Source organism: Falco punctatus (assembly GCF_963210335.1).
Source record: "Falco punctatus genome assembly, chromosome: Z".
Taxonomy (NCBI): domain Eukaryota; kingdom Metazoa; phylum Chordata; class Aves; order Falconiformes; family Falconidae; genus Falco; species Falco punctatus.
In genome coordinates this window covers 40,166,889-40,182,220 of record NC_137586.1, presented here as the reverse complement: position 1 = coordinate 40,182,220, position 15,332 = coordinate 40,166,889, and the positions used below count along the sequence as shown (strand labels likewise).

General features: G+C 39.1%; 1 protein-coding gene across 3 annotated transcripts in view; it reads right to left on the bottom strand.

Moving 5' to 3' along the window:
* TRPM3 (transient receptor potential cation channel subfamily M member 3) overlaps positions 1 to 15,332 on the bottom strand; it is a 309,277-nt gene that overhangs the window by 108,885 nt on the left and 185,060 nt on the right. For all 3 annotated transcript variants that reach the window (XM_080371682.1, XM_080371684.1, XM_080371683.1), the window contains exon 7: positions 3,569 to 3,743. In XM_080371682.1, coding sequence (XP_080227808.1) covers positions 3,569 to 3,743 — 175 coding nt within the window. The remainder of the gene's footprint in view (positions 1 to 3,568; positions 3,744 to 15,332) is intronic.

Here is a 15,332-nt window from a genome sequence, read left to right as displayed (position 1 = left end):
TGATAACATAGGTCAATAGCTGGCTGCAGGGCTGGTGTTGGTGACAGAGTTCTGGGTTCTATGATCATGGGACCCTGTTTGCAGGTCAGTGTCCGCTTGTGAGAGATGGGATCCACTTCACTAAGCAGGGCAAAGTTACATTTGCTGCAATGGCCGACATGGTAATAAGGTCTTTAAAGTAGGAATGCTGTGGGAGGGAGAGAGTAACCAGCAGCCCCGTAGGAGTGCAGGGTTTGATAAACAAAGAGCCTGGAGTAATGTGATGGGAAGGGATCACAAAATCAACAAAATGGGGCTTAAGTGGGCTCACCTCCATCGTTTTTATGCAAGCAAGGAAGTGCCTACAGGCCACCATTATAGACAAATCCCCAAAGCTCCTCCCGGGAAATCAGTATGCTGGGGTGCCTTTCTAAAGTGCCTGTACACTAATGTGCATAACATGGGGAAGAAACATAATGAGTTAGATCTGTGTGCAGTTGCAAAGCTACCATCTTGTTGGGATCACAAAGGCATGGTGGGATGGTGCCCATGACTGGAGGTGTTGCAAAGGAGAGATACAAGTTCTTAGGAAAGCCAGACTGGGAGGATGAGGACTTGGAGTTACCCTCTATGTGAGAACAGCTGGAGTGTATGGTGCTCTGGCGGGGAATGGATGATAAACCAACCGAGAATGTATGGGTTAGGATTAAAAAGAAGACAGGCAAGGGTGGCATTATAGTGGGTGTCAGCTATAGGCTGCATGAGCAGGAAGAACAAATGGATGAGGCCCTCTATAGACAGCTGGGAGCAGCCCGATGTTTAGAGGTGCTCATCTTTATGGAGAATTTTAACCACTGTGATATCTACTGGAGGGACAACATAGCAGGGCATAAGCAATCCTGGAGGTTCCTGGAGCACATTGATAGGAACTTTCTGACCCAAGTGACAGAGCAGCCAATGAGGAGAGGTGCTCTTCTGGGCCTCATACTCACCAACAAATGGACTCAATGGGGATGTGAAGGTCAAAGGCAGTGTTGGCTGCAGTGACGATGAGATAGTGGAGTTCAGGATTCTGAGACAAGAGAGGGCAAAAAGCAAGATCACTGCTCTGGACTTGAGAAGAGAAGAACTTGGTACTTTTGGGGAACTGCTTGGAAAAGTCCTATGTGATAAGACCAAGAGGGAAGAGGGGCCCAGAAAAGCTGGTTAATATTCAAGTATCACCTCCTCCAAGCTCAATGAATGAGGAAGGGGACCTGGTGACACAGGACATGGAAAAGGCTGAAGTACTGAATGTCACCTTCAATTCCAGTCCCCAGAGACCAAGGGGGAAAGTCCAGAGGAAGGCAGTCGCACCCTTGCTGGAAAAGGATCAGATCAGGGAATACTTAAACTAAATGGACATAAGTCCATGGGCCCTGATGGGATGCATGCACAGTTGCTGATGGAGCTGGCTGATATCATTGCAAGGCCACCGCATAATTTTTGAACAATTGTGACAACTGGAAGAATTGCCTGAGGACTAGAGAAAAGCAATCCATCCCGTCTTCCAGAAGAGCAAGAAGGAGGACCGAGGGAACTACATGCTGGTCAGCCTCACATTGATGCCTGGGGAGGTGATGGAGCAGCTAATCCAGGAACATGAAGGACATGAAGATGATCAGGAGTAATCATCATGGATTCACCAAGGGGAGGTCATGCCTGACAACCTGACCACCTTCTGTGATGAAACGACAGGTTTGGTAGATGAGGGGCAAGCAGTGGATATTGCCTAAGTAGACTTCAGTAAGGCCTTTGATGCTGTCTCCCTTAAGATGCCCATAGGCAAGCTGTTGAAGTATGGGCTGGAGGAGCAGACAGTAAGGTGAATTAAAAACTGGCTGAATGGCTGGGCCCAGAAGGTTGTGATCAGTGGTATGAAGTCTACTTGGAGGCCAGCAACTAGTGGTGTATTTCAAGGACTAACCCTGGGCCCAGTCCTGCTTAACATCCTTATTAATGCTGTAGAACATGGGGCTGAGTGTACCTTCTGCAAGTGTGCTGATGATCCAAAACTCATGCTGCCCTCTGGCAGATGGAGCTTGACAGGCTGGAGAAATGGGCTGATGGGAACCTCATGAAGTTCAACGAGGGGAACTACAAAGTCCTACACCTGGGGAGGAACAACCTCATTTACCAGTACATGCTGAGGGCCTTCCAGCAAGACAGATGATTTGCAGAAAAGGACCTGGAGGTCCTAGTGGACACCAAGTTGAACACGATCCAGCGATGTGCTATTGCAACAGCAAAGGATAATGGTATCCGGGGCTGCATTAGAAGGAGTGCTGCCAGCGGGGTGAGACAGGCGATCTTTCCGCTCTCCTCAGTGCTGGTGAGGACACATTTGGAGTCTTGTGCCCAGTACTGGGTTTCCCAGTGCAAGAGAGACATGCATATACTGGAGCAACAATGGGCCACTAAGATGATGAAAGGACTGGATCACCTCACCCATGAGGAAAGGCTGAGGGATCTGGGACTGTTCAGCCCAAAGCAGACAAGGCTTGGAAAGGATCTCATCAATGTATATAAATGCCTGAAGGGAGGAAGCAAAGAAGAGGGAGCCAGACTCTTCAGTGGTGCCCAGTGACAGGGCCAGAGACAACAGGCACAAGTGAAACACAGGAGGTTCCCTCTGAACATCAGCAAATACTTTTTTTTTTTTTTTTTTTACTGTGTGGGTAGCTGAGCACTTGGACAGGTTGCCCAGAGAGGTTGTGGAGCCTCCATCCTTTGAGGTATTCAAAACCCATTTGGGCATGGACCTGGGCAGCTGGCTCTATGTGGCCCTGCTTGAGCAGGTTGGACCAGGTGACCTCCAGAGGTCCCTTCCAAACTCAACTGTTCTGTGATTCTATGGTTGTTTAGCTATTTTTGGGGGTAGAGGAGAAGAAGAAAGAATATTAAAGATTCAGGCATCCAGTAATAATATGCATTTTGGAACATGCAAAGCATGCTTACAGCCTGATTCAACAGAAAAACACTTGAATCCTGTCTAATAAAAGCTAAACACAATCCTTGCCTCACCTTGAGTTTGCAAAGAAAGCTGGCACAGTGCAAATAGAATGTTGTACAAGCAGTGATGTGTGAATATAGGTGAGTGTGCAGAATCATGCCCAATAAGCAAGTCAAATATAAACTAGCTGATATGAACATGTAGTGCTAAATAAAACCTGTATCATAATGACACAGCATATCTAAGCCAGTGAAAATAAGTCCCTGTGCCCTTTGGCTGAATCCCTTGAACTGCAACTGCAAGATACTATGCATTGTACTTAACAATGTGTTATATGTCATGGCAAGTAACTCCATGATACAGTTTCTACACCTCTGTTATAGTCTGCAGACTTTCCTTAGTGCTGCTTTAACTCCCTCTCACCATTTTTTTTTTGGCTCTGGATATTTTCAGTATTTCAATCGTATTGATGATGGAAACAGCCATGTAAGGAAGGTATTGCTTTTGCACTATATTGATAATGATTTCCTGGGCTCTGTTTTATCACAAAATATAACTTGTGGATGGAGAAAGAACCCATACTAGGAAATAACTTACCCTCCTTCTTCAGAGTATTTGTGACCAAAGGCAAGGATGTCAGATGCCCGGCCACTGCCATCGCATATCACAACTGGTACAGGAGGAGTGTCTCGCAGGTACTCCAGAACAATGGAGATAACATTGGGACCTCCTTCCACAATAAGGGCCACCACTGGAACCCCTTGGCCAATTCCTGGAGTAAAAGAAAGAAACAAACAAAAAAAAAACAAAACAAAAAAGAAAAGGAACAAAAAAATGCGAAGCCAACAAAGCAAACAAAACATAACAGAAGACAGAAAAAATAAATCAGACAAATTACTGCATTGTGATTGTACAGTGTTAGAGAAAACGGCATTTGGAAAATCATAGCTTTTAAGAACAGAAGGGACCAGTGTAGTCATCTCATTGGTTCCAGTGCATAAACCAGCATTTTCTATAGCTATCTTCTGTTTTAAATACAATAGTTATGGTTGAAATAGAGCACAAATTTGTTAAAAGATCAAAACTTGGTTTGAAAGCAGAGAAGCTACCACAATACTTTTTAACATGTTCATAGTCATGACTTTGTAGCTTGCTTGCAATCTAGATTTGTAATCTAGATTCCAATCCTTGAGTCTTCCAGTAGCTTTGCTTGCTGTTTTAAAATTCCTTCTGCAATATTTTTGTTGCCATATTAGATGCATTTTAAGGTCGCAGCTGGGTAGGTCTTTAACCTTCTCTTTGATAAATTAAACATATTGTGTTACAAGTCAATGCAGCACTTGTTTCTCAATTCTAATTGGTATCACAGTTCTTCTCTGAATTCTCTCAAAATTTTGCAGCATATTCCTCGATCTGTGGATCCCCACACTAGGGACATTGCTCCAGAGAGAACTGAACTAGTGCTGAACCAGAGGAGAGACATCTTCATTTTCAGTACTTGTGGTATCATTAGACAGGAGCCCCCTGCAAAAGTTGCAGCACAGACTGCCAGGGAAGTCTTATGGATATAGAGAAAGGCAATGTGACATCAGACGGCTGTTAATATGACTGAAAAAACTTTTATAGTTGTCACTTCTTGAACAGTTGAAATCGGGGACATTCAAAAGGACTCTGGCAGTAGAACTATTTAAGCACTTTCTATTAGCATTTTTTCTTCAACAGAAAGACTTTCTCCTTTTAAACTAGCTTTTTTCTAAGAAAAAGTGTGTGCATTCTTCACAAAACTTTGACATGTCACTGAAAAATAAAAAGCGTGCCCCCAGGTATTAATAGTTGGATTGGGAAAAGTTGCATGAGGCCAGGCAACAAGTTTTAATGTGACTGCCCCAGATTTCCATTTACAGGGAGTTCAGTCCACAGAAGCAAAGGTAAGCCTGTGAGACTGGAACATTAAATCTGGTTAGACCCTCTAGAAACATTCAAAAATCAAATTATTTTTGATAGCCACAAATTTTTTTAGGGATTTGAATTACTGTCAAAAAAAGAAATGAACTGTTCTTTAAAAAAAAACCCACAAAACCACCCGCAGTTTTCATATAAAACAGCAAAATATCCAAGTACTTCCTGAACCACTTCACAAGCAATCACTGGGTTTCCTGGAGAGACTCTCAGCCTGCTTTGTTATGGCTATCTACTGTCAGCTTGTGACTCTTATTATACAACTTAACTAAAGTGCGTGGGTTTTATTTATTTTAAGAAAACTATAAGCAGAGCTATAAAATCCAGGCTAATAAAAACCAGTAAGAAGGGTAGAGTGTAACAAGGTGATTAACAGACTGCTTTGCACAGAGCTCACTGGTTAATTCTTTTATTATTATTAAGGACTTCCTTGAATTGCTGCTCAACCTAGTCATTAAGTTCTTTGGGTGCTTAAGTTCTTTTCAAAGATCTTAGTGGAAAAGCAGTTTTGGGAAATGGATTTAAATGAGAACTTCCTTTAAGAATAGTGAATTATAAGCCTGATAGGTTAATCTGTCCCCCATGTACTTCCACCAGTTTTAAGGGATTTAAGCTAAGGATGAATTTTGTTTTGCAAATTTGTGTTGTTTACCTACATTCATTTTAATCATGCTTAGAACTGCATCCTTTAAAAATGCATTCTAGTTATTAGCAATAAATCCCCACTTCTTCCTGAGACTCTTATAAATAATACGATTTTATACCCATATCAATACATTTAAAATGATACATGTGGTTGCAGTTGAGCATGCAGCAGTGAACCTCATGCCACCAGTATACCCAGGTTTTGCTTTCTTACTAGGTGACAAAAGAAATGTTGTTTATAGTTACGTCTAGGACAAGCGTATTTTATTTTTGTATGACAAATGCTATCAGAAGATGAATAAAAATGAAATTCTTGGTGCAGAATATTTTTATTTGTGATACTTCCCAACACAGTCACATGGTGGCTGTTGAGAGAGTCTCTTCAGTTAAAATTTTAATATGAAATTGGAAGGAGATGTTTTATCATTTCATTTCTAGAGGTCTAGCTAAGGTAACGTTACCGAGTTTTTTGAACTTTCTATAAGTACTTCCTTCTTGTGTAGCTTTTCCTTATACCACACCATATAGCCAATACTTCTAGCATTTTTAGTTCTGCTGGCAGGTTGGTTTTTTTTTTTAAAAGATATGTGTTCTTGGTAGCTGAATAAGGATTTCCCTTCACTGTTCTTGTTTCAGTCCTTGCTCAAAAGGCTGATCACAGAGCAGATCTAACAAGAACTCTGCCTAGGAAGCCCACAAATCCCTGAAATCTTACATCAGCATCCCTCTTTGGCAGTGTAGTATTTTCCTCTGGAAACTGACTGGGAGGGCCCATTTTATTTCATTATGGACAAAAAAAACCCCCTCAGTGATGCATTTAAAAGCTTGATCATAACATTTACCAAAGGTGGTCTTTACTAAACCATATGCCGTATGTGAAATTGTTAGCAAAGCTGAATATAAGTGCACAGATTTGAAAATAAAAGAATAACTAATAGATACAGTTGTATGTGGAACTGTAGTACTAGTGAACTTTCTTGAAGAACTTATCCTGATCCTATCATTATTATTATTGACTGCAAAACAAGAAGTAGAACTGGTACTGACATGTGGCAATAAGATGCTACTAAGAAATATTTTCAGTAATGAGTCAAATTGGGTCTGGATAACATTAAGGATTGAGTAATAGAGGTAGAGAAAGTTCACAGTGCAAGATGAAAAGTCATTTACTTTGTGATTAATAAATTCTTTTGTAAATTGGGAACTAATTCGGAGGAAATACTAGAAAAGAGGAAGGTGATCTTGCGATCACAGAAGAACTGAGTCTTTGGTGTAGCAAGGCCAATAAGAAGGCAGGTATGACTCTGGAATACAGACAGAAAAATAATTTTCAGTAGGAAATATGGGCACATCAGTGCCATTGTGCAAGCCACTCATGAAATTCCATGGAAAATACTGCCTGTAGCTATGCTTACCCATGTTCAAAAAGAACAAGCTGGCACAAAAAAGGAAAAAGTCAAGAGTATGTGAGGAATCAAGACACCATGTTATGAGACGAGATCAGATGAGTTTGGCTCATCTTCCTTAGAAAATTGAAGGGTGAAAGACATGTCTGACTAACCCCATGACACACAGCACATTGGCCGTTAATAGTTTAGATGGAGTTCAGAGTATTTCTGGCTATCAGGCGAGTGAAATCTTCACAACCACCTTGTAAAAGTAAATGGGAGAAACTTTCTGAGTCTGGAGTGATGCTCAGGAATCATTATAGATGCAGCCACCGTATGTATCTCAAAATGTTCCTACAGCAGGTTCCTTCAGTCTACCGTAAGTTTGTTCAGTGTGTATTCTGCTGGATATTGATCAGCTACATAATTCAAATAATATAAATAATGATGGTTAGTCTATACAGCTAAACTGTTTTTTCCTTTTTGAGCCAATGAATTGGCTATTTGAAAGCATTTCTAAAATCCGTCTTGCATTCTTTTATTTTCCTTTTTTTTAAAAAAATATTTAAACCGCTAGTCACAACAGTTGCATGGCATTTAACAGTTCTTTGCAAGTTTTATAGTTGTTTTTCACTATGGTTAAGCAGATAGCCTTTTTTTCTCTTCCCTGATCTCGCAGAAATACATCCAGCATGAAAATAATCCTCTAATTTGAGCCTAGTAAAACAAGAGAATGTTCAAATCCACTTCTCAATGAAACTTTGTAGCTTTGAGTTTAAAGAAAAAGAAAGCTCATGTGAATCTTAATTTATCATATATGATTAACTTCCAGATTGAAATGCAACTCTGTTCATCATTCTGATATATTTCTTTGTGAAACAGAAAATATTTAAGACACAAAATTGATTTCTACATCTCATTTTCTTTTTGGAAATCCTGAGTTTCAGCAACTAGAATTTTTTTCTTGCTATTTTCATTATTCTCTATAAATAATTTTTGTTTGGAAAAACATATAGTTTCTTTAGTTTGGAGGGAAAATTAGAAAGTACATTTCTGGATTTATATATAATATTTTACAATAAGTTAATAATACTTCTTCAGTGTATAACCGCTTCTGGCTCTCAGGAAAGTTCTCCATACTACAGTTGTCTAAATTCTATGTTAGAAGCTTTTCCAGATATATGATGATTAATTTCTGAGCAGAGATGGTATCCACAGTGTGTGAAAGGAAGTCCATAGACATGGGGAAAAAACCTGTATCTGTTTGAGTATCTTAATATTTGAAAAAGAGGGTAAGTGGCAATTACCACATTCTCATTTCTATGATTTATCAATCACATTTAATGATTTGTGACATTATCTTTGTTTCAGAATAAAAGCTTAGCTACTTATACCAAAGAAGTCTGCATATCAATGACTCTCAGGCAAAACACAGAGCAGGTGTGAATTAAACTTTTACATGGATTGATATCAAAAATCCTGCATACATCTTTGCTGCTAAACATTAGGAATTCAGAAATGAATGCAGAGGGTCCATAGAAAAATTTCAGTGGGAAGGAAGACATTGGCTAACTCTTCCTGGTTAGGTATTAACAACGCATTTCCTAACAATTTTGCTTCTGTAAAATTGAGAACTGACTATGCCTTGTCTTACTGTAACACTGGACGCTTCAAAAATATGATGCCAATAAGACAGAACCTTTGACTTTGGAAAAAAGGTAGTCGATGGACTTCTCTTTAACTGGTAATCAAAATATTTTTCCTTCTAGTTCCCTCTACCTCTGTAGAAAATCAGGAGTCAGGAATTATCTGCAAGAGCACTATTTCGGCTTGTACATTTACATTATAAAACAGTCTGCAAAGAACGTCTGAAGTGCCTGATATACCCACAGGGAGCCTCTTGTTTCAGCCACTTGACTCAGAAGAATAACTTCAGGCTAGGAGGCAAGATGCTGAATCTGAAGGTAATACATTCCTTACAAAGCCAAGGATATCATCATTATAAAAAAGTTTCTTGCTTGAGTTGAGACTGTCCAAAAGGAGGAAATGCCAAGATAAAACCATACTGTTGAAAAACGACAGCGGTATCAGGGTTGCTGACTCCTAGCACACGTCCAGAAGGTGGGAACCTTGTGCCAAGCATTGAAATGGACAGTTCAATAAATCAACAAGCAAGAAGTTTTCCCTTCATGCATTTTGTGGAATTTACAACAAAATTGCCCTAGCCTGGGCCAAAACTAAGGATAGCACTCATCTTGCTAGGTTATCCCCAACAAAATTGCTGCTCCTACTAAGTACTCTAAAAGTATACAACCTTAGAAATCGTGTGTTTCACATTTTACTAACTGGAAAGAGTAGCAGTAATATAATCCACTAAAATGTCTATTTTGAAATTGCAGATAACCCTTCTCAGTATAGGACAATGTATTACTACTATTATCAGGAAAGACTCTTGATCGCTGTGCTGTTTTCCAAACATAGAAAAAGACCAATACATTTTCACAGTTCCAGATATTTTTTCTGTTTCTTAGAAGGCAGTAAATGACATGGTACTCAGCTTCTTTCACACCCTTTGTAGAGAAAGACTCATCCTCTTCTAAGTAACAGTGAATTATTTTTAAATATCTGAAGAATTATGTGTTCTCCAACCATCTGATAGTTACATGGAGGATGTATTTTAAAATTTATTGTTTATTGTTTTTTTTCAGAATTTCTAAGATGAGCTTTGGTTTTAGCATATCTTTTTCCTCTTCCTTTTGGAAGATGGAAAAACCTTATTGTCTAGCACTGTATCTGCAAACTTGCGAATAGCTGGGAATGCTGATGATTGTGTTACCACGGTGAGGTTTATTGCTTGGTTAACTACACTTATGTTTCAAGAGGGTAAAGGCCTGATCCCAAAATCAAAGGTCTTGCTACTTAAGAATGGTCTCAGAATTTTTATCCTGTGTTATTAAAATAGTTCATAAGCCAAAGAGGAGGTTTTTTTCTCTCAGATTTTCAAAGGAAATATCCAGCTTGTGTTCAAGACCAAGTATATGTGAAGCATCTCACACAAACTTACACGTTACTATTTCTTATTTAATAAGGTCTTCATCTCACATACTGAAGTCTTAGCATTTCCACTATGAATGCAAAAAGACAGGTAGTCTCTCATAACTTATTTAATAGAATACAGACAAAAAAATATTATTTTTATTTTATATAATGAATCATCCAAAAAGAAGCAGAAATACTACCAAAGACCTGGGAGATAAAATCAGTTTTCTGAGGCTCATCACTATCTTAAATTCTAAAGCAATAACTTATATTTGGAACATTTCAATAAGCATAGATTTTTCAGGATAGACTAGATCGCTGTTTCACAGTGTCAGCTATCATTGCTATTCCTTGTCCATTATTGTAAATAAGACTGCAACATTGTATGAAAGGTTTATTCAGTCAGCCTAAAGGTTCATTACTGTGTTATTGCCTTTGTGGCCAGCAACAGGGCTAGCTAGAGACTTTCCATCAATTGTGATTCCAGGAAGGTAAGTACATACCAGAACATTTGTCCTGATGTGCACCAGTGGCAACTTGCAGGCCTTCATGTTATTATGCAAAAAATAATCCCATTTTGCCCTTGACACAGTGGTACTGCATGAATATGTAAGCTAAAACAACAAACTAGAGGAACTGAAGTAATTCGGAAAGGGAAGCAAGGCAAAATGGCATGTCTGTGCTGTGTGAAAAGGGGTTTTAAAAAATCTACCATGCTTTGCAGAAGCCCTACTTTGTTTTCCCAGTTCTTGGAAAAGCATGAATATTTTATACTGTGAGTATACTTATAAATAATCAATAACTGTCTTATAAAATTTTACTAATACTTTTTATGAAGAGCCAAACATGAGTTACCTACTTTTTTATAGACCAACAAGTGAATAAAATGCCTCATTTACTACAAAATGCATTTACTACTCATGTTTCTAAGTGTGCTTCTAAGAGCAACTGGGACATATCAGTACATTGCATGCTGTTTCTAAGCTCACGTCTGAGAACAGTGCAAATAGAACTGGGGGGCTCTAGTTCACTATCCCTGACAGAAATGTCTCTTAAGTTCTTTGTCTTAACATGGGGTGGCAGTAGGTGCAGCTGAGCTAAGAGCCTGCTGGCCACCCTTGCTCCTTCATCAGGTCTGACATCTTGGTGTGTGTTCCCACACATTCATTTTCTTTTTCTACCTGGAAATTTTGGCTGGATAATTTGGCAATTAATTTGGTTTATTTGGGGATGTTGGTGCCTGTGGCTGTCCCAGTTTTCTTACTGGAGTTTTGTCCCAGGAGTTACTGCGCAGCAGTAGGCACAGAAGTGGCGTACAGCTGAAAATCTATGTCACATCTCCCACACCATGTGCAGCTGTGGAGCAAATTCTCCAGAAGTTGGATGCAACAGAAGAACTTAAGGCTTGTGGTGCACATAAGACAGAGTCACCATGGACATACCCAGTGAGTTCAAACTGTCCCCAAAGTGGGTAAAGTATGCCTCCACGAACCTACACGCTGCACATGTGCAGTCAGCCTGACATCTCAAAGTCTTAATGAGGCACACACTGCTCATCGCTGCAGTGTGGAAACAGAATACTAGCCCTTCCTAGAAGTTTTGAACCTACTACAGGCATGTACAGGGATGTATAAGGCAACACTGAGCAGCAATGGCTCATCAGTTCTTCATGAAAGCAAGTACATTTGCATGATCAAGAAGCCCCTACAGTTTTGCACAGCACTACCCTCCAGGTCCACATTTCCCTTGAACTAGAGGTATGTTGGGTGCTGGGGTACATAAATCAGCAGGTTTCTTTACAGGTTTTCCTGTCACAAGTTGTCATGTGCTTATCTGAGATAACGAGATAATGGACTCTTAGCAGTACAAAGTCTCTATGAGAGGCTTTAGATTTGTTTCAGGCTTCTAACTTGTCTATGTCCTGCAAAAGGTTTGGGCAACAGCTACCTTTCTGCCTGCAAAATCCTTTTAGGACAATGACTTTTGTAAAGGGTACACTATATGCGGTCTTAGTGGATGACTAATACAGTCATGAAAGGGAAGTCCAAAAATAGAAATCAACAGATATATACATGTTACTGTGCCTGTAAGTGTTTGCAGGTGCACAGTGCACTCAAAGGCATGTATAGGGACCATTGCATGCAGGGTGTTTAGCACAAATGCTCCATAGGTTTCCTGAAAGTGAAGCCTTTATATTCTCTCATGTGCAGAAGTAAAACTAATTTGCATGCAAAGCCCGGTAGTTCTAAACTTTTCCTGTCAGATACAATTTTACATAATGAGGACCTCTGTTTCTTCCAGATAGTCCGGCCTTCCTAGTCTGCTTTATGGAGAAAATTTTAGGTTTTGTTTTTTTAATTTTTTTCCAGCTAATGGAAAATGTTGCTTTATTATAGGGAATGACTCAACAGGTTTTCCCAAAGATGTAAAAAGAAAATCCTCTCTGACCTTTTTTAACTAAGTACCTGTTAATCTGAACCACAGCTTCCTTTGCACTTACAGCTTCAGGAACTTTGTGCTATCCATACCTCAGGAGCTAAAAACTCCATGAGCTCCAGTGTTGTATTACAAGCCCTGTGCTTGGTGCCTCTCTCTTCCCTGGCAGATTGCTGCTCTTGCTAGCCACCCAGTACTTGTGTTGCTCTGAGGTATGGCCCAATCCCACCCTCGGCTGCAGCCTAATCTATCATTTAAGGGCCAGCCTACACTGGGTGGCTGGCTTAAGCATTAGTCAACTATAATGATAAAAGTAAAGGCAAATGGCCAGCATAGTGAAACAGATAGGAACATATTTTATTTTAGCGTACTGAAGGTAATTATCCCTCCCATTACAGACATGATACGCCTCATATATATTCACACAGAACTGTATGATATGATCTAACCAAGAAAACTAATAAATGCAAGTTTTTTAAATGGCAAGAAACTTCATAAAAGTTTTTAGCAACTTGACCTTAAAGTAAAACTTGAGTTCAGAGGTTTCTAATCTTAACACAAATGCACTCTGAACACACTTATTACAACTCTATTCCAAACAGGTATCTTGATACTTCAATTTAATAAGTTTTAACCGGTACATCTTGGTTTGTTTTTCTTGATTTGTTACAAATGTTTTGGATGTGTAACAACTGAAACAAAACTACACTGCATTTGAATGCCATGTGGATGAATATTTACTAAATCAAACCGAAAAATCAATAAAAAGTTCACGAAACTGCAAATTTATAAATGTGATTCTACTAACTAGGAATTGAAAAACCAAAACTACTTTGCACATGTGGGCCTCTAGTCCTAAAGCAAGTGCCAGTGTAACAAATCCTCAACTGTTTCAAACAGATGACATTTTTCCCAGGTACAGGCTATTTATTCAACAGATGAGGTTACAGTTCAGGACTTTTCAATGCAACAATTGCTTATAAGTAGCATTTAGTAGAACATCCAATTTAACTGTCTGTGGAAGACTAATGAAGTGTTGTGAAGCTCAACAAAAATTTTCATGTACTTACAAAGCTCTTTAACAGTTTTGATCTACATTTTGATCATATCTGATCTTAGTTTTAACCTAAATATGTGAGATATGATTTTTAAGTGGAAATCAACTAATAAGCATTAATCATTCATATTTGAAACTAGGCAAAACAGCATTTCTTTCCAAGTTTTTTCCATGGAATTTGAGGCTCATGCCAGAACATGGGGGTTCTGGGAACTTAAAGAAAAGCAAAGAAAGTCGTTAGCTCAAGAAGCTTGTCTTAGAAGCCCAACCTCCAGGCCATCGCTATATTTCGTGGAGCCTGCAGAGTATGCAGCGGTGTGTTGCATCAGCAAAAGCTGAAAGAAACACACTGCATAAAACCTGTGGCTTTCAGAAGCATTTTTCTCCAAGTGTTTGCGTAACACTTACATATCCTAGTGAGAGGTACTTACACAGAATGGATAAACAAATACGCTCTGGAATTTTAATAAGCAGAATTCCAGCCAGTGTGAGCTCAAAAGTTTGAGGAAAGCAAATTTTAATTTCTGAACTAATATTTGCCTTACAGTAATACATAGTTAATAGATATTGCTCTTTGGTTGTTAATAGAGTGTAACCACAGGGTACATGCTGCTTAAGTAGATTTAAAATGGTATTCGATTTACAACAGTCTTCAAAAACTTCACCTACACAAATGTATCTGCTTCATCTGTGGACATCTGTGTGATACGGCCTATGGTCCCAACTGCCTCAGAAAGGCTAAGGCTAAGTGATAACAAAGAATATCCTGAAATAATCCAGATCCTCCCTATTAGGTTAAGCTGAAATAACACCACAGCTTGTTTTTTTTTCAGGGTGTTTTTTTCAGCCTTCAGGCCCATTTGGAAACACCTCCCAATACTATGAAGCAATTTTGGCCTAAATGTCAATATCAATAGCAAACAGATAAGATCACCTGAATATACAATAGATTTGCTTCCTCTAGCTCTGCAGTTTGCAGCCACAGCATGCTTACCACCAGAACAATTACATTATTAACTACTAAATGAACATGACTGGAAAAAAGGGGATGTAACTTGCCTTCACAGGATTACGGAGAAGGATGCTGGGTCTAATTACCCAGAGAGACAAGAACATGCCCCAGATGCCACAACCAGCTCAAACTTAATTTCACATAGCTGCACTTCTTACAGTCAGCTCTCCCTTTTCCTCACCCCTTATCTCCAGTATCTTCCCCAGATCAGAACCAGTTACTACTTATTCCAGATATGGCAAAGATGAGACAGGTATATCTTTTAATCCTTGAAAGGACTGTTCAGTAATAAGAGGAGAGAAATTTTTCAGATTTAGAAAAAGAAAAAAAAAGGAGCCCAAACTCATTCTACCCTTTTCTGAACAAATTTAATAGTTTTTTATTTTCATAAATTAAGTGGCACTTCCACTTGTTTGGAGGCTCATCACATGCCCTGCGTCTAAAGAAAGCAAAGGAACCTGGTAAGCCAGCACAACAAATTCTAAGAATATTTGCTGTCTTTCCTGAATTCACAGAACTAAAGGATTATGTGTCATAGAATAACACAGAACCACTACTAATAAATGAAAGCTCACAATCATTGGACTTATTTTTGCTTTTCAATTTATGTTTTGATTTTTCTTCTGCCATAGGTTCATTGAATCTGACTTGCTATAAATTCCTTTTTCTTTTTCATGCTTGCCAACCACATTTTAAAATTACTATTACAAATTTTATTTTGTTCAGCTTTATGGTTTCCTTTGTAGTTTGCATTCATTGTCCTTGTTTCCCTTGTTATGGTCACTTCCATTTTTCATTCTCACATTTCCAATTTCCTTTTTGGTA